General features: G+C 41.2%; 1 protein-coding gene across 3 annotated transcripts in view; it reads right to left on the bottom strand.

Moving 5' to 3' along the window:
* Positions 1-20,848, bottom strand: part of btbd7 (BTB (POZ) domain containing 7) — an 89,192-nt gene that overhangs the window by 36,520 nt on the left and 31,824 nt on the right. For all 3 annotated transcript variants that reach the window (XM_057858743.1, XM_057858745.1, XM_057858744.1), the window contains one exon: positions 3,409-4,536. In XM_057858743.1, the coding sequence (XP_057714726.1) occupies positions 3,409-4,536 (1,128 nt within the window). The remainder of the gene's footprint in view (positions 1-3,408; positions 4,537-20,848) is intronic.

The raw sequence follows: 20,848 nt of genomic DNA, 5'->3' as shown, positions 1-20,848 counted from the left end.
GGGAGAGGAAGGAGAGAGAAAAATACCTTCTGAATTGGGGGAGTTGTGGGGACGGCATCATTTGCTTGTTCACAGGCAACACATCTCCAGGGAGTGTGATCAGCTGACTGTGTATGTCTACATTAGACCACTGTACGACAGAAGTTGACAGATTTGTGACTTTTCAGTTGATGCATCAGAGCTAACGTGCTGTGCTGCTTTTATATTGCTGAAATTAATAATTTAACTTGTAGAGTCCATTATGTAAGAAGTTATTGTCCTCACAGTCAAAGGCAGCTACTACTTACACACACTCCGCTGCCAATTTTGAAATGAAAAAGCTCTATGTCATGTAGATGCTGTACAATAACCGTAGTACTTTTGCTATATCATTTGCACAAACGACAGGAGTTGAAATAAGGCAATAAATACAGTACATTGTATAAAATATGTCACAATCACACAAATTACATTTCTAAATGGGAAACAGCCAAGTAGGAAGACAATTTTTACATGATGTAGTAGACTATTGAAATAGTATCTTTTCTTGTACTTACTGATCGACTGTTTGTATTACTCTTACATATCCAATATAAAATAAATAGCACTTACACCATAGTTTAAGGAAAACAAGCAGAATATAGGGTATAAAAGATACATGACACCTTCTTATCAAGAAAGTCCATCGTGTGCGTCATGCAACTGACTGAGCAAGATTGACGCTGACGAGGCAAGACATCTACAAGCCCATGTCTGCACCACAAACTCTCGCAATCAGTTCTCCCGGACAGTCCAGAACAAATGGCGGGACGTCCTGTCCCAACACATGGAACACCGAGGAACGCCCGATATCCAACTGATAACACGACTGATAAGACTCCAAGAGCCCCTTTGAAGCTAAGGTGGCAAAATTTCACCACCCTTGTTGGCCTGACAACAGTGACTCCAGAATCCTCCTGTCCAATCCACAAACAGACAATAATCCTAAACAACGCCCAAGCACACCCTTCTTCTGCCCACAGCCCGCCCCGTGAGCGTGAGAGCCTTCAAAAAGACTGAATGTTTAACTTATCGTTGTCATTTTTCTCGGAAACTTTTTGTTGACTTGTGATATGGTGATCTTGGAACGAGTCTGCCTCCTCGCCCGAGTCTGTTTCTGTTTTGCCTTGCCGTTTGATCGCTGTCGACCTGAATAAATTGTCCATTTGTGCTTTGAAGCCTTTTTCCAGCTTTCAAAATGGAGTGGGTACTAGGGGTTAAGACTAAGGTGAACACGCGGAGTTTGGCCTTTTGGCCGGGTTTTGGAATTTTGCCGGCCCAGGTCGTTGGAGCTGCGCCAACGCGGGTCTGACGGTTCAGCTGGCTTGATTCCAGCAATCAGGCTAAAAGGTCAGATTCCTTCACTATTAACTAAAACTTACGTATTATGTTCAGAAATGAGTAGTAAATCGTTACATTTACTCCCTTTCATTCACTTAAGTAACCTTTTGAGAAAAATGGACTTCTAAGAGTAGACTTAAGTTACCACACCATACTTTTTACTTTTACTTGTGTAGATCTGTGAAGAACAAACACTACTCTTACTCCACTTCTTTGCGCAACACATTTTTCCTCTTTATTCTAAATACAGTGGTACCTCAACTTACATACATCTCTACATACAGAGACACGCCTCAACGGGAACATACAGTGCTGGCCAAAAATATTGGCACGCCTGCCATTCTGTCCCTGTGAATTTCGTGGCCGCCAATACTTTTGGCCAGCAGTGCCGATCTGTCGAAAAACATTCTTGATAGACAGTTGTTTTTTCACTGTTGTTACGTCGAATTGCTCAGCTGTTATTTGTTCAGAAAGAGATACATCCAGGTCATGACGCTGGAGATGCTAGTTAATGTTGCTCGTGTTTCCATTAACATATGGGACATGTTTCAAAAAACGGTCCCAGACAGTACAATTCCTGCTCACTTTTTTTACTCCCTTGTTGTTGTACTTGACAACAAATTATTAATTATTCCATACCAAGGAATTTTATGAAACCGGTGCTTCTTGAAACTTTGGTCTGTCAACTCCACTGCTCGCTCTAGGGATTTTGTTTTCCCACTTCTGTTGTGTGTAAGGGGGTGAAGGGGGGAACCGCAAAAGTGATTGGACATTAGCGCGCGGGGAGGGCTTTCTTGCAACAGGCTGCCTCCGTTTGAGGACACTGGACTGGCACGCACACACAGCGGACAAATTTGTTGCAGAAAAAAATGTTTCAGAACCAACAACCCGCGGTCCATATCAGTGTATTGTCCCACACACAGCGGACCAAACGGTTTGGCATAGTACCGAATACAATAAAACTGTTGCATCCTTTCTAATAAATTTTATGTGTTTCAGAATATTGACCAGGTCAGCATGATGTCAAAGATGGCATCACAGACTGATGAATAGGGAGGACTGGACCCTTGCTTGAGCCAACTGTTGGCCATTGCATTGACAGTGACCACCTCAACAGTGAACTATGAGAGAGATTTCTCTGCAATGAACTGAGTAAGACATTTGATCAGCTGTACAATGTACAGAACTGTACACTCTAAGTTAGAGATGCATGTGTGTCTTCTTTTCCTAGATCTCATTTTTAAAATTCTTTAGTAGGTTAAGACAGAACTGAGGAACCCACTGCCGGGGGACCATCTGGTAGCATGTCTTACATTGACTATAAATGGACCACCTATTTCTTATTTGCATTGTGAAATATCCCTCAAATTGTTTTTTTTTTTGTTTTTTTTTTAAATCCAGCAAACTCAAGTGCAAGCAGGATGCAAACTTTGCGAATAGATCTTTGTTATGGTCTTCTTGGAAAAAATAAACGTTGTTTAAAAAAAAAAAAAAAAAGTTATTTGTCATGATGTGAAACAATTTCACCGCGACATGCTGTCCGACTCCGATGCAGCCCACCTCCACCACCACACACGTTCCCTCTAATTTTTCATGTGTCTGAGCAGACACACAAGCTCCCTGAGCAAACAGAGGACAACTGTGAGCAACATCAGATGTGTACGCTGTGACCACACACCAGTATCACGCCTGTGCAAAACCTTGGATCATAGTAAGTTACATGGCTTATTAAAACAATGAAATTACAGCAGCAATTTTTGTTTACTTTTAATATAATTGATTTGACCCACTTAAAATGAAAAAGACAAAAGTCTCATTGTTCATGAGACGCTTAGAGGGAACATTGATTACCACAGCTTAAATAAAGCCAAGGGGAAACCCTGGACTTATCGGTTCTACACACCAATAAGTGCATACAGTGGAGAAAATGGATGAAACAATTCACGTCTTTCTAAATTATTTTGTTTCTGACAGTTTCTAACAACCCACAGTAGAGACTCTTTGTTTTTCATGATATAACGTGTGGTTAATGGGATCATTATAACTTACCTTGAGCCAACATACTGAACTCCAAGAATAAAGCGATATGGTAGAGCTCCATGGCCTCTTCTGTTCGCGTGCTGGCCCCCCGGCCCCCTGACACTAAGGCTTGAACCTCCCCGAGGCTGCCCGCAGAGGGGCTACCGCGGAGAACCAGTGACAGCTCCACCGCATCCGTGTACATGCAGTGGAGAATCACCTGCACATATTTGCGAGGGATGATGGACTCATCCAGCACGATACGGGTCGGCGTTTGCAGCGTGCGCTCTGTCATTTCCTCTCCGGTTCGAATGCGCCTTTGCAAAAGGTTTCTAAAGAAAGGGGAGCGTGCGGAGAGAATGGCCTTATGAGATCGAAGGTCCTCCTCTGGAGTGCCCGGTCCTCCGCCACCACCTGAGCCAGCGGCTGGTGCTCCCGCATTGAAACTCTCGACCATTTCAAAGTCTGAAGAAAAACTCAATAGAGCATCATAGTAGCACATGTAGTCAAACAAGCCTTTCATGTCTGCTTCCAGAGAATTGGGCGTTCCGAACTCCTCACTGAGCTGTACCAGGACGTCCACATTCTGCAGCCGGGAATCCTCCGCGCTGCTCACGCCGAACTCCCCCGTGTACAGGTAGTGTAGGAGCGCTGAGAACATGGGCACGTCAATGCCTGCCGTCTCAATGTCCATGTGAACCTCTGCGCCGTATCCGGGAGATGAGGACAGCAGAGTCTTGAAGAAGGGGCAGCGAGCAGCCAGGATGGCCCGGTGCGCTGGGAAGCAAGTCCCATGGAAGATGAGGTCTACGTCAGTGCAGTACTTATGCTGGTAAAGGGCAGCCAGATCACGGGGCAAACTGGGCGCCTCTGCGCGTGCCAGGCTGGCCTGGAAGCTCAGTTCCTTGAGGGCCGCCGTACCCTCGTATTCCTCCACCAGAGCGTTAGTGTCACGGACATCCCACCCGGACAGCAGCTCGCGCATCTGCCGGGCGTGATCTGCTGAGCGACTGGATTTTTTTCGCTTAATGAACCGCCGTTTGAGGGTAGCCAGGCCGAGGCTTTTCTTCTTCCTGTCGGTAGGCCGCTCGTGGCCGTGCTCCAGGCTGTAAAGCTTGGACTCCCAGGCGTATCCATGCTGCGAGTACGATGAGGTCCCTGGAAAGAACACACGAGCAAAGACACTTGAGAATCTGTTGACGTCTCAAAAAAAGTTATGCTCAACATCAGAGGTTGCGCTAGACTTTTTCGTTGTCTGTCATTTTGACTGACAGTGTCATAAAAATCCGGTCATAATCTATTTTTACCCGTCACTTACATTTTTAAAATGATAATAATGACATATTCAATAGTATTTAGTTTTCATTCATTTTTAATTAATATTCTGTCCGAACAAGCTTAACAAGAGGCAAACAGACAGCGGAGTGCACCAATCAGCGACGGGCAGACGTGCCGTTAGCAAAGCGACGAGGGCAGGACGAGGGACTTGCGCGCGGAAGTAAACATACGAGGAGAACGGAGTTTATTCAACATGGCGAGCGCGAGACAGACTGTTGTCAATGTCTCGTGTCGATGTGTTTTAGCTCATTTAAAACTGAATTTACCACGGATTGGAACATATTCTCGGCTCTCCCGTTCGCTATCCGTGTTGTTGTAGAGACGACTTTCGGCGCGCAAGAGTGACGTTGCTCGTAAAGAACACGTCACGCAAATAAACAAATCTGATTTGTCGATTGATTTTGTACCCACTCTGTGTCCCAGACTTTTCTCTCAGTGTTTGAAAAATACAGGGAGAACAGTCTGGCCGTGCCAGGCAAACACTCAGTTGCCTTGACATTTTTCCAAGTAAGGCCAATGACGTCATGCATCAAGAGAGACAATAGCTAATTAATATGCTCACTTGCCACCCTGTGGTCTGGGGTGTGAATTGCAACCTGTCAAAATGACGGATGGACTTCAGTTTTTTCCGTCACCGTTTTAAAAAACCGGTCAACGACGGAAAATATTCGGTTAACGCGACCCCTGCTCAACATATAACATTATAAAATGAAACTGAAGCAGCAACCAAAGCAAAAATAAGTTCGATGGCAAACAAAGTATTAAAATAATCCCCTCATTTTCTTTTGCGGAAAAAAACAGTATATCGGCCGAAAATTGAGAAGCACTGTGCTAAACCATCATTGCAAATTCTCTCAAGCAAGATTAAAAAAAAAAAACAATACAGTATTTACAAAACAGGCAAGCCTGAAACTTCCTGTAGCAGCCTGCCTTCAAGCTGCTGCAGGGTCCTTCCAGGGGCCTACCGTCAGTGAGTGGCGGCCAAAGTTGCCCACACAGATGCCTGATCAAAATACAGTTTTATTGGCTTTTCGTTTTGTGTGTGTTTATCGGCTGATGGTCGATTTTGGAAAAAAGTCTATTCATCAGCCGGCAGATGTGTTGGTCGACCTAGGGTTTATTTAAAATAATGTTCACCTTTGGCGGAGTGTGTATAATCATAAAAAGAAGTGCTGCATTCGTTGGTTTGGTAACACTAGACCGAATTAATCCTTTAAGTCTCAGGTGATCATTGCAAATTTGAAGCTGTTGAAGCATTTTTTTTTTTAGTTGCCTTTCATAACCGACGTACTTTAAAAATTATATCGGCTTTGGATATCTGCAATCGGCTGAAATTTTTGAAGGTATCAGCATCAGCATTTAAAAAATCCATATTGGTCGACCTCTAGAACAAAATATGTTCTTAGGAAAACATACAGTGAGGAGCAGAAGTATTTGCACTCCTTGTGATTTTGCAAGTTCACCCACTTAGAAAATAGGTAGAGGTCTGAAATTTCAATCCATGGCTTCATAGTGGTATTGAAAGGTCAGATCGGTCATGCACTGCGCCTTGCGTTCAAGTAGGGGGCCGCCCTCATCGAGAGGAGCTATTCACAAACACGCAAGCAGCGATCTTATGCCGGATTTCTGTTAAAAAAGTACGAAAGGTGTACCGCAAAAAAGACAGGCAGGATCGTCTCAGGAGGGATTTGTTTGAGGATTCAAGGTAATTATTATATTTTTCGTAGCATGCATGCATTTTGAAACGTGAAAAAGATCAATGGGAGAAATTAGCCGCTACCGCATTATCATCATCGTTCACAATATTTACGTAAAACAAATGCGAACTGCAAGGTTTTTTTGCTTTTATCCAAGAATCGAGACTTTTACGTCCATATTTATCAAGAATTCAAGGATATAAACATTTATTCACAAGACTTTTACACCGGAAAAGCTGTTTACATAAGGTGGACGCGAGCTACACTCACTAACAGACTAGCATTGTACTTCGACATATTTACATAAAATAAATGCTAAGTGCACGTTTTTTTTGTTGTTGCTTTTAACCAAAAATCGAGACCATTTTATGTCCATATCTATAAAGAATTCAGGCATTGAAGCAATTATTCACAAGAATTTTCAACGAAAAAAGCTCTTTATGATTCCACTCCGTCAGCTTTGATGGCCTCGCCAACAATGCAGGCCCCCTATTTATCAGCCCCGTGCCCGTAAATATATTATGAAGTCTATGTTCAATCATAGATGCATTTCCACTTATAGAGACATAATCTAAAAAACTCGCATTGTACGATTTTTCAACTATTTATGTGTAATTTACTGGGGTTCATAAGTATTTGTACCCCTGAGAAAATCAGTGCTAATATTTAATGCTGAAGCCTTTCTTTGCAATTACAGAGGTCAGACGCTTTCTGTAGCGCTTCACCAGGTTTTCACATATCGAAACAGGGATTTTGGCCTACTCCTCCGCACAAATCCTCTCTAGAATCTGTCAGGTTTCGTGGCTGTCATTGTGAAACATTAAGTTTCAGCTCCATCTGAAGATTTTCTATTAGATTGAGGTCTAGAGATTGGCTAAACCACTCCAGAACCTTCATATGCTTTTTACGCAGCCACTCCTTGGTCAGCTTGGCTGTGTGCTTCGGATCATTGTCATGTTGGAAGATCCAGCCACGACTCATCGTCAAGTCTCTGACTGAGGGAAGGAGGTTGCGTCTCAAAATCTGACGATAAATTTCACCATTCATCCTCTGCTTTATACAGTACAGTCGTCCTGGCCACTTTGCTGAAAAGAAGCCTCATAACATGAGGTTTCCACCCCATTACAACACAGTGGGAATGGTGCTCTTGGGATTGTACTCACCCTTTTTCCTCCACACACGACAAGTAAAGTTTGCACCAAAAAGTTCTACTTTGGTCTCATCTGACCCTTTGCACTGTAAATATCTTTCACCCTGGCACCTACATACTCATTCATTCCTTCGGGGAGAGTCGGGACGGGGGCATACAGCCAAACACCAAGGTTGTGGGATGGATGGGACCTGTTGTCCCCAAGCAGAGATCTCCTATTTTAATGCATACATTGCACTACCCTTCCCACATAATCCCATCAGGTAATGGTAATGGTAATGGGTGCCAGCCGGGCAGCCATAGTAATAGGGTGGTAGGTGGGTCCCACACCTCCTGCTTCCACCTTCCCCTGTTTTCTCTGCCTGGGTATCCGCCCTGCGCTCCGTCGTGGGTCACTGGCTGGACGCCGGTGTGTCGGCTGGATGTCGCCTGCTACGGCAGGGGACCCTGCCCTGGGCTTGGTGGGCCGTTGGGGGTCCCATGGTGTGCCATGCCAGTTGGGGGGCTGCGGCTGTGGCTCATGGGTGGGCAGATGGGGGTTGGGGTTGGTGGTGCATCCCCTCTTCCCATCCCTAAAGGCCGGTTGATGGAGGCGCAGGTGACGACCGTGAATCCCTGGGGGGTGACGATGGCTCCTTTGCTGGGCTGCGGAAGGAGGGATGTGCTGCGCTGGCTTCGCCCCCCCCCCCCACCCCCCGCTGTGGCCCTGGGGTGGCCCTCAGGCGCCGCTCAAACAAGTGGTGGGTGGGTGGTTACTCATGGGGTAAAGGTGACTTTTTTTAAGGTAGATTGACACTGAGTGTAATAATTATTTCTGATTCTCAGGGATGCAAATATTTATGAACCCCAGTAAATCATATATAACTTATTGAAAAACCATACAATGTGAGTTCGATTTTTTTTTTATTTATTTTTTTAGATAATGTCTTTATGAGTGGAAATGCATCTATGAATGAAATCTCAGACCTCTACCTCTTTTCTAAGTGGGTGAACTTGCAAAACCACAAGGGGTGCAAATACTTCTGCTCCTCACTGTTTTATTCAACTGCCAAATTATCAGCCCATTTGGCTACTAAGGCTGCATCATTCAAACAATTGTTATCTTAGGCATGCGCTGGGACTCATATTTCTGAGAAAGCTTTGCCAAGCAGTTCCGCTTTTCCCGCCCACCTCTCAACATCCATCAGTATGACCCAAATCGTAATAATTGCAATGCAGTGTATCATCTGTAAGCCAGACTAGATCAAGTGAGCAACTATGGAGAGTACTAAACAGGGTTTCCTTACGTGAACTTCAGCAGGATAGGACCGGGCCAAGAATTGCAGGCCTTAGGCGATTAGGGGATTTTAGCATTGCACAATTACATGTCTTCCTATGATAATGGGTCTCTCATCAGTTTTTCTGCAGGCTGCTCAAATGCATCAGAAGACGTGCATAAAAACAATCCCCCTAAATAGCAAACCTGATTGTGCAACGCTTCAAATGCCAAAAACATCAAAAGACATCAAAGTCAAGAGCTTCGTTTCCACAGAGACAAGAGTTGGTTTCAGTTCAGCTCACTATGGTACAGCTGTGAATGGCAAACCCTGTGAGTACTGTTTGAACTACAGTGTGTGTGTAGGCAGCATGGAAAATAAAGTTGACACCATAATGTAACATTCCAAAAAGTCTTGACAAAGAAGAGGAATGCGACAAACTAAATAAAGGAAAACATCTTGTGCTTCGTGTTTGTTGCTATGGGCATTCTACTTGTAAAATTTTGCTTCTCATTTGTTATTTTAGGATTCTCAACTCCAGCATTCAGTTACAATACTTGCAGACTTGTCGTTCAGTGAAACTGTAACAATGGAAACTACAGTGGTATGAAAAAGTATCTGAACCTTTTGGAATTTCTCACATTTATGCATAAAATCACCATCAAATGTGATCTGATTTTTGTCAAAATCATACAGATGAAAATACAGTGTCTGCTTTAACTAAAATCACCAAAACATTTATATTTTTTATATTTTAATGAGGATAGCATGCAAACAATGACATAAGGAGAAAAACAGTAAGGGAACCCTCTGCCTAAGGAGACTCAGAGAGCAATTGAAACCAATTTTCACCAAACATTTTAAGTCAGGTGTGTGCCCAATCACTGGTGAGTGGCTTAAAGCTGCCCTGCCCACCATAAAACACACACCTGGTAAGAAATGTCTTGATGAGAAGCATTGTCTGATGTGCATCATGGCTAGGTCAAAAGAGCTGTCTGAAGACCTGCGATCAACGATTGTTGATTTCTATAAAGCTGGGAAAGGATACAAAGCCATCTCTAAAATCTGGATGTTCATCAAATCGACAGTCAGAGTAGTTGTCTACAAATGGAGAGAGTATGGCACTGTTTGCTTCTGTCCACTAAAGATGACTCCAAGAGTTCAGTGCAGAACACTCAGAGAGGTAAAAAAGAACCCTAGAGTGTCTGCTAAAGACTTACAGAAATCACTGGCACAGTCCAATACCTCTGTGCACACATCAACTATATGTAAAACCAAGAATTGTGTTCATGGGAGGAATGCACGGAGGAAGCCACTGCTGTCTAAGAAAAACATTGTTGCTTGTTTAATGTTCGCTAAAAGACACTTGGACACTCCATATAAGTTTTGGCAAAATATTTTGTGGACCGATGAAACCAAAGTTGAATGGTTTGGGAGTAACACACTAGAGCAGGGCGGTAAACCGAAAATTTACCGTGACCGAAATTCTTAACGATGACCGACGTAATTTTGACCACGTCGGTAAATTCGGTAAATTAATAAAACAAGAAAATATAGTCTTTTCATCCCGCTTTGATTCTGTGTTGTTCGTCTATGTTCATTCCCCTTTAAGAAAGCAGTGAATGTGCTTACGTAGGGAGTCACGTGATCATCAGGAAGCCAATCAAACAAAAGCCCGGTAAGCTAACGCTAGCAGCTAACGCTACAAGCAAAACGTGATGGAGTGTGGCTTAAGGGAGGTTCACCAAACTTTCAACCGACATTTAGTAGACTCTTGGTGGCATCCAGACGGGCTTTCACCCGCTGTCCTCCTTTGTTCTCACGATTTCCGGAGATGGTGCTTTCAGTGCTTTCTACTGGTAGCCAGGCTAACGCTAGCTAGCGGCTAACGCTACAAATGAACGTTATGGAGTCGGATAGCGGCTCTAACCTTGTCGAAACGGCTGAACTTAATGAGTGGATTGGGCACGGACTGCATCTAGCAATTACTATGTGGCGTTATTTTGTATCTGTCTGTGTTTGAGTCCTCTGATAGCTTTTGTGATGGTAAAGCATTCAGCATAAAGTACAATCCAACGGCAAAACTTATAATGACCGAGAAATGGCCCCAGCTATTTTTATTGTGCGTGCATTTATTAAAAAATGCACTGGGGGGAAAAAAACCCTTAAACCATAAAGTAAACACTTGTATTTAGGGCTGTCCCAAACGACTAATTTTCTCCCGATTAGTCAGCCGATTATTTTTACAATTAGTTGATTAATCTAATAATTAAATTTAAAAAAAAAAAAAAATTTTAAACTAATTTAGCAATGAAATTTTTGTTGACGCTTATCAATCCACCAAAAACATATTGGAACACTCTAATCATTTATTAAAGTACAAATAAACACGTAAATAACAATAATAAATCACAAATAAACAATGAGTTCAAATGCTGATAGAATTAACTAGTGTAGCATCTCGATTGAAAAGATGTCTCTTAAACTGATGGTTTACAACTTTTATTCCATCCTTGATCTAAACACACCGTAAGAGCTACGGTGCACACAAATAAAGCAACACAATTAGAAATTAACAAAAACTTTTCACCTTTTTCCTTTTAAACCCTATTTATATATTAATGAATTGCCTATATGAATTGCCTTTACCTTATTACCTTATCATTGACAATCTCTCCCTTGAGTGCAATCACTGTATATACTGTATATATTTATGACCTTTTAACCTTATATAATTTTCTATACCATAAAATAAACCATAACATGAAGTAAACTTTTCAATTAGCATTAAGAACAATACTAATAGCACTTATAGGCCCATTGTCAATGAAACATTATTATTTAGTAAGGCGACAGCACCCTCTGGTGTACAAAAAATGAGAAAAAAAAATTACAAACTGCGTGAAGGCGCTTGAGGTGTTTATTCACGGCCGACGTGCAGCCAAGCTTGGCACTGAAGAGACAGACAGGACAGAAGAGTGTACTCTCCTTTGTTACTTTGAAATAAGTCAATGTTTTGGACACTCTGCTGCGCTTTTTTTGGCTTTGTGCCGCTTTCCCCGCTTGCAAACAAAGCATCCGACATTCAAACTTTCCACGCATATATTTTTTTAACCCTTCATTAACCGTCGACGGGATGTTGTGCTCGTCGACGGATTTACGTAATCGATGACGTCGACTATGTCGACTAGTCGGGACAGCTCTACTGTATTTAATAATTATGTCACAGCAGCCATTAACAATAAGTTGTCTTTTTGAAGTGTACTGTTCAAGCTGCAAGTCATTTGTGTTACAATTACATGTTTGCTCAGGCATATTGATTTTGACAATGTGCATTGTTCAAGTCATACACGCTGTTATAAATGTTCATACTTGAATTCTTATTGCTTACAATACATTTTTATAAACTTAATGTTTAGACTGCATGTACAATTGTTAAATACAGTATATCAAATTGAATGCTGGTAAATAAATCAACAAGAAATAGTTAATCTGTATTTCATGCATTGATTCAGATTTTCAAATTATATAACAGTCCGCTTGGGCGAATTTATCGTCATTTATCTTTATCGAGATAAATCTGCTCAATTTATCGTGATACATGTTTAAGGCCATATCGCCCAGCCCTATAACACACAACGTCGCGTGTGGAGGAAAAATGGAACAGCTGCTGCAACAAGACAATGATCCAAAACACTGAAGTAAATCAACTTCAGAATGGTTTCAGAAGAACAAAATACACGTTCTGGAGTGGCCAAGTCAAAGTCCAGACTTGAACCCCGTTGAGATGCTGTGGCATGATCTAAAGACAGCGATTTATACCAGACATCCCAGGAATCTGACTGAAATATAACAGTTTTGTAGAGAAGAATGGGCCAAGATTAGTCCTGATCAATGTGCCAGACTGTGCAGCTACAGGAAGCGCCTGGTTGAAGTTATTGCTGCCAAGGTGGGGGTGGGGGGCACAAAATATTAAATGTGATTGCTACCTTACTTATTTTCCCCCCTTCTGTCATTGTTTGCATACTATCCTCATTAAAATATGAAAACCTATAAATGTTTGGGTTGTTTTAGTTAAAGCAGGCACTGTTTTTTTCATCTGTGTGATTTTTGCAAAGATCAGATCACATTTTATGGTGATTTTATGCAGCAATGGGAGAAATTCCAAAAGGTTCAGATACTTTTTCATATCACTGTAGGACTGTGACAATATCTCGATATTGCGATACAACAGGATATTTTGCAACCCAATGGGTTATCAATATGCTCCCGCCAAGTATTGATACTTTCATTTGACACATTGGCCATGCTATGGAGTATGGAGCAGTGTTGTTTTCATCAGCGATGACAATAACGAAAATATTTTGTCAACCAACAATTTTTTTCATGACGACGTCATGATGACGGGCTGAAAACCTGTCTTGGGAGACTAAATGGGAGATGGATGCGAGAACGAGATTAAAATTCGCCATAGTTTCCGTCATAAATTGACAATGTGTGATATTTTCTTATTGTATGTGTAGTTAGCACGCATTTACCAGTGTTTGGTTGTGTCACTCATGTCACGTGCTGCGCCTTCCCTCCGCCCCACACACGCTTACTCACCGTCCAGTAAATAAACCGGTTCTAATTCCAGGCTCCTTTTATGAAACATATGTGTCACGTGCTGCTTGGTAAGTTTTGCTTTTTTATCTTGGCTAGATATACCATGTGCTTTCGTCTTTAAAGGTCTGTGCTAAGTGATCATCACACACAAAACTAACTTGTAGCATTAGCATAGCGTTTGTGTTAGCTTTAGCATTTAGTGCGGTGACTTGGTGTCTTTTTAAACTCTTGGAAAACATTTAACATACAGTTCGTGGTGTCCAAGTGAGTTAAATTAATAGGAAAATGGTGATGTCCTTGTAGACTCTACAGCAGGGGTGTCCAAACTTTTTGCAAAGGGGGCCAGATTTGGTGTGGTAAAAATGTGGGGGGCCGACCTTGGCTGACGTCCTTTACGTAGAACAATATATTTAAGCAAATTTTAACAAGCCATTCTGTGTGTCACATTTGCTTTATCTTTTTTTTTTTTAAATTAATAATTTCAACAATCTCACAACTAGCCTTTGTGATGTTCTCTTTCTACTCTCTGGCTCTTGCGAAATACTGCTGCTGAGAAATTAACTAGCTTCAAGTTGCTTCAATTTCTCGCTGCCTATCTTCCCTCTAATCTTGTCGTACATGTCAGCGTTTCTTGTTTGGTAATATCACCTCACATTGAGCTATTCAAAAACAGCGACTGTCTCTTTGCAAATGAGGCAGAAACAGTTGTTGCGTATTTTAGTGAAGAAATAGTCCAATTCCCGCCTATTCTTGAAACATCTGCAGTCGCAGTCAACTTTCTTTTTTTTTGTTGTCGCCATTTTAGAAAATTGGAAGTAAAGAGTCACACGGGGTAATGTTGCTTAGAGTGCTGCTGCCTTTCAGTGGGTAAATGAGGAGCAGCATTTAGTGTGTAAGCTATTTCATATGCTGGTAGCAGTACTGCTGACCAATTTAAGTCTGTGTGCAGGCCAGACGTTATTGATTTTATGACAGAGGCTGGGGGCCGGATGAAATTTGACCATGGTCCGCATTTGGCCCCCGGGCCGGACTTTGGACATGTTTGCTCTACAGTTATGTGCTCGTCTGTCATGTTCATTCAAAATTGTTGGAAACCTTTAATTCATTTATTTATTCATGAACTAAACTGTTTGAAGTTTATAGACAAAAACATTTTGAGAATTGTCGACTAAAACTAGACGAAGGCGAACACATTTTAAAATGACTAAAATATGACTAAGACTAATGAGTATTTTAGTACAAAAGACTTTAGACGAAAATTAAAATGACTGCCAAAAACAACACTGGTATGGAGGATCATTCAATGTTTGTTGAGAAATTCCTCAGCGGTCCACTAGGAGCACTGAGAGTGGCGGCAAAGGTAAAGTGCGCACAAGTCGCCTACAAACAGAAGATACAAGACTTGGGATGGAAAAACAAAAGTTGAGCGAGAATGGTGGAGGAAATGGGAAAAATATTCCTACAAAGCACTTGTGGACAAACTTTGGATTTTACACAGATTGTCTAACAAATATAAGGTACACTGGAAGCACAATAAATGCACAGCCACTTGCAGGGCCTATGAAGTGGTCACCAGATTTCTTTAGGAACAACAGCATGTCGTCTAGCTCTCACGCCTCCTGTTTTGTTTATGCTTCTTCCTCCGTCTCCGAAGCCGGGACAAGGAAATGACAAAAGCCGGACTAACTCCAGTGGCATAAAATACCATTCATGAGGTTTAAGAAGTCGGCAGTTTTGACCATTATGCAGACCATTTAGCCCTGTCGTAATGAATGAATAGATTTTTAATATTTCATCTTCCATTTAGCACAAGACTGTTATTTGTTATGACCATACAATTTATCTAGCAATCGGGGAAAAATACTTAGATAAAAAGAATATCCTGTAAAAATATCAGAGGAGAGAGAATAAAACAATGATGACATTTTGCTGTTCTGTCGCATTTTCCTCATTTTGAATCTTCTCCCTCAACTGGCTGAATTCTAAATCAGCTGAAATCATCACCTAGAGGGATGCGCTCTCGTCATATGCGCTTTGCCAAATTGTTGTACTTGTATTAGCGCTGTCAAATTTAACGCGTTAACGGCCGGTAATTAATTTTTTTAATTAATCACATTATAATTAGGGCTGTCAAAATTATCGCGTTAACGGGTGGTAATCAATTTTTTAAATTAATCACGTTAAAATGTTTGACGCAATTAACGCACATGCCCCGCTCAAACAGACTAAAATGACAGTACAGTGTAATGTCCGCTTGTTACTTGTTTTTTGGTGTTTGGCGCCCTCTGCTGGCGTTTGGGTCCAACTGATTTTATAGGTTAGTACCATGAGTGAGCATGGTGTAATTATTGACATCAACAATGGCGAGCTACTAGTTTATTTTTTGATTGAAATTTTTACAAATTTTGATAAAACGAAAACATTAAGAAGGGTTTTAAAATAAAATTTCTATAAATTGTACTAACATTTATCTTTTAAGAACTACAAGTCTTTCTATCCATGGATCGCTTTAAGAGAATGGTAATAATGTTAATGCCATCTCGTTGATTTATTGTTATAATAAACCAATACAGTACTTATGTACCGTATGTTGACTGTACACTCAATGGCCATTTTATTAGGTACACCATACTAGTAACAGGTTGGACCCCCTTCTGCCTTCAGAACTGCCTCAATTCTTTGTGGCATAGATTCAACAAGGTGCTAGAAGCATTCCTCAGAGAGTTTGGTCTATATTGACATGATGGCATCACACAGTTGGAGATTTGAGTGACTTTGAACGTGGCATGGTTGTTGGTGCCAGAAGGGCTGGTCTGAGTATTTCAGAAACTGCTGGTCTACTGGGATTTTCACGCACAACCATCTCTAGGGTTTATAGAGAATGGTCCGAAAAAGAAAAAATATGTGAGCGGCAGTTCTGTGGGCGGAAATGCCTTGTTGATGCCAGAGGTCAGAGGAGAATGGCCAGACTGGTTCGAGCTGAGAGAAAGGCAACAGTGACTCAAATAACCACCCGTTACAACCACGGTAGGCAGAAGAACATCTCTGAACGCACAGTACGTCGAACTTTGAGAGAGATGGGCTACAGCAGCAGAAGACCACGCCGGGTGCAACTCCTTTCAGCTTAGAACAGGAAACTGAGGCTACAATTTGCACAAGCTCATCAAAATTGGACAATAGAAGATTGGAAAAATGTTGCCTGGTCTGATGAGTCTCGATTTCAGCTGTGACATTCGGATGGTTGGGACAGAATTTGGTGTCAACAAAATGAAAGCCTGGATCCATCCTGCCTTGTATCAACGGTTCAGGCTGGTGGTGGTGGTGTAATTGTGTGTGGAATATTTTTTGGGCACTCTTTGGGCCCCTTGGTACCAACTGAGCATCGTTGGAATGCCACAGCCTACCTGAAGTATTGTTGCTGACCATGTCCATCCCTTTATGACCACAATGTACCCAACTTCAGATGGCTACTTTCAGCAGGATAATGCGCCATGTCATAAGCTGGAATCATCTCAGACTGGTTTCTTGAACATGACAATGAGTTCACTGTACTCAAATGGCCTCAACAGTTACCAGATCTCAATCCAATAGAGCATCTTTGGGATGTGGTGGAACGGGAGATTCGCATCATGGATGTGCAGCCGACAAATCTGCACCAACTGTGTGATGCCATCATGTCAATATGGACCAAACTCTCCGAGGAATGCTTCCAGCACCTTGTTGAATCTATGCCACGAAGAATTGAGGCAGTTCTGAAGGCAAAAGGGGGTCCAACCCGTTACTAGCATGGTGTACCTAATAAAGTGGCCGGTGAGTGTATATATCCGTTTTGTGTCTTATCTTTCCATTCCAATAGAGCTGTCCCGACTAATCGACATAGTCGACGTCATCGATTACGTAAATCCGTCGACGAGCACAACATCCCGTCGACGGTTAATGAAGGGTTAAAAAAATATATGCGTGGAAAGTTTGAATGTCGGATGCTTTGTTTGCAAGCGGGGAAAGCGGCACAAAGCCAAAAAAAGCGCAGCAGAGTGTCCAAAACATTGACTTATTTCAAAGTAACAAAGGAGAGTACACTCTTCTGTCCTGTCTGTCTCTTCAGTGCCAAGCTTGGCTGCACGTCGGCCGTGAATAAACACCTCAAGCGCCTTCACGCAGTTTGTAATTTTTTTTTCTCATTTTTTGTACACCAGAGGGTGCTGTCGCCTTACTAAATAATAATGTTTCATTGACAATGGGCCTATAAGTGCTATTAGTATTGTTCTTAATGCTAATTGAAAAGTTTACTTCATGTTATGGTTTATTTTATGGTATAGAAAATTATATAAGGTTAAAAGGTCATAAATATATACAGTATATACAGTGATTGCACTCAAGGGAGAGATTGTCAATGATAAGGTAATAAGGTAAAGGCAATTCATACAGGTATAGGCAATTCATTGATATATAAATAGGGTTTAAAAGGAAAAAGGTGAAAAGTTTTTGTTAATTTCTAATTGTGTTGCTTTATTTGTGTGCACCGTAGCTCTTACGGTGTGTTTAGACCAAGGATGGAATAAAAGTTGTAAACCATCAGTTTAAGAGACATCTTTTCAATCGGGATGCTACACTAGTTAATTCTATCAGCATTTGAACTCATTGTTTATTTGTGATTTATTATTGTTATTTACGTGTTTATTTGTACTTTAATAAATGATTTGAGTGTTCCAATATGTTTTTGGTGGATTGATAAGCGTCAACAAAAATTTCATTGCTAAATTAGTTTAAAAAAAATTATTTTTTTTTAAAAATTTAATTATTAGATTAATCGACTAATCGTAAAAATAATCGGCTGACTAATCGGGAGAAAATTAGTCGTTTGGGACAGCCCTACATTCCAACAATAATTTACAGAAAATATGGCATATTTTATAGATGGTTTGAATTGTGATTAATTACGATTAATTAATTTTTAAGCTGTAATTAACTCGATTAAAAATTTTCATCGTTTGACAGCCCTAGTTATAATATTTAACGTATGCGCGGAACGACCCACTCATACATTGCCGCAAACAGACTACAATGGTGCCGCTTTATGTATATTGAGAGCTAAGAGGCAGAGACAAGCGAGTGGAGTTGACACAGGCATTCTTTGGGCCCGCGCTATTTATTGGCATAAGCTTTGGCACCCTGTATCGTACACAACGCAGAGAAGATATACCATTTACAGCCACCACTGACAGTCATGGTTGCCCAACTTCCCATCATGCATTTGGGCGGAACAGTTAGGTCGCTACAATATTATTTACTGAAAGCACAACAAAAATAATATTCCTATCGCTCAAAAAAATAATGTTCACAAAAAGAAAAGCGCTCAATGCAAAGAGAACTGGCATTCCCAATCAAAATAGCTATGCAAAATAATACTCCGACTTTGGTCAAACTCTATTCAAACATTTCATTTAGCACAACAAACACACTATATGACAATATTTAGTCATAATATACAAACTATAAGAGGTCTCGTACGTTGTGAAGTCACATAAAGAATGTTAATTATGTTAATGCCATCTTGTGGATTTATTGTTATAATAAACAAATACAGAACTTATGTACAGTATGTTAAATGTATATATCCGTCTTATCATTCCATTCCAACAATAATTTACAGAAAAATATGGCATATTGTAAAGACAGTTTGAATTGCGATTAATTCCAATTAATAAATTTTTAAGCTGTGATTAACTCGATTAAAATTTTTAATCGTTTGACAGCCCTAAGTAGTATATACTCAAATCGTCTCAAAATATGATATCAATTCACATAATAATGCTATTTAAGATTTTTTTATCGTGTCACAGGCACTTTAAGCTTTCTTACTCTACAAGTGTTATCTAAAATTCCTAAGTCAGAGCACAGCTGTCTACATTCTGAGGCGAGGGAGGGCAGGCAGGTGCTCTCAAGGGTAAAGCTGTTTTTCAAAAGGTACAATGTAGCATTTAATTGGTAAAGCGCGGCCTGGCCACCTACACTTCACGATATGACGTGTTTTTTTTTTTTATAATCATGTGACCATCGTTTTTACCAGTTAACCCCGCCCTTTCAGTATGATAACAGTCCTCTGAGCTCTGCCAGGTCAGCACATCGTTGTACTCAGTGTGTGATTGATGTTCTCCCTGTGATCATAAGTCAACTTTTTAAAAGACTTCTGCAGTGAGAGCCTTTTTCTTCTAAAAACAAATAGAGAAAGGTTTCTCTCCCCGAACAATCTCCACCTTTGTTCCAACAAAAATGTCATTATTCGCATGAACCAATGTAGTCATGGCAGAAATGGGAAAAATTCAAAAGCAATCTAATATAGTTGAACAACTGCAAACCCGATCATTCAGGAGCATGGAGAACATTTTATAACAGCCGGAGGTGGAAAAATAAGTGAGCATAACAATGGTCTTTGTCTCATCGGGCCTCATGTTGCACGTGTGGTTATAAGGCGAGAGATGTGTTAGTTGCAATCCTGAATTATTTACGTGAATGGGGATAACACAGGGGTGTATTTAAATATTAACAAATTCTGTTTGAAATAGCTCAACTTTCATGTTTGAACATATTAAAAATATAGCAAAACCTCCAAATTCAAACATCATACAAGTTTCCCAATTTAAAATAAAAAAACATTTCCTGAAAGAAGAGCCGTTTTGAGTCCAACCAACATTCGAAGACCAGTGGCCTATACTACGAAGCCGGTTTTCTGGCTTAGCAACTTCGAGAGTAACTTTATCACGTGCGACGTAAGTTCGCGGCTATGCGAGACTACGAAAGGTGGATATGTTGGAACCGAGAAGTGTTGCCATGGCAACACACGCCACACGCCAAACCTGGTCGTGTCAGAGTTAAGGCCGAGTTATACTTCCGCGTCAGACCTACGCTGTCAAGGAAGAATCGAGTTACGACCCTACGCCGTAGACGCATTGACGTAGCGAACTGTGTAACGGACTGTGATTGGTCCGCTCAGACTGTTGTTTCCGGGCGAAAACACCGCCATTGTAGAATAGAATCAAACATTATTTTCTACACGCAAAAATGCACCAAGCCGACGGGAGTATCATCGAAGAGCAAGTCTCGTCAAGAAATTATTATTGTGACTGCCAAATGGCAAGGTCGGCGATCGAAAAAATAAATAAATGGAAGAACCACCGAGACGTGGGTGGTCGGAATCGAGTGGCCACACGAAGCGGTGACACAGTCGGCCAAAAACTGCCAACTTTTTATCACTTCATGTCGCATTTTTGGTTGGTGCACTTCATCATTTACTGTGTACATATGTTTCAAGTATATGAAGAATAAAGCACAGATTTGGTGTCAAAAGAGTTGTTTTGATCTTTAATTTTCAATAACAGACAGTTCACACACACAATAGATCATCACTGATTGAGAGTGCCTCG

This window comes from Corythoichthys intestinalis, chromosome 15 (genome assembly GCF_030265065.1).
Source record: "Corythoichthys intestinalis isolate RoL2023-P3 chromosome 15, ASM3026506v1, whole genome shotgun sequence".
In the NCBI taxonomy this organism is placed as follows: domain Eukaryota; kingdom Metazoa; phylum Chordata; class Actinopteri; order Syngnathiformes; family Syngnathidae; genus Corythoichthys; species Corythoichthys intestinalis.
The sequence above is the reverse complement of the archived record's forward strand: the minus strand, read 5'-3'. Positions and strand labels throughout refer to the sequence as shown.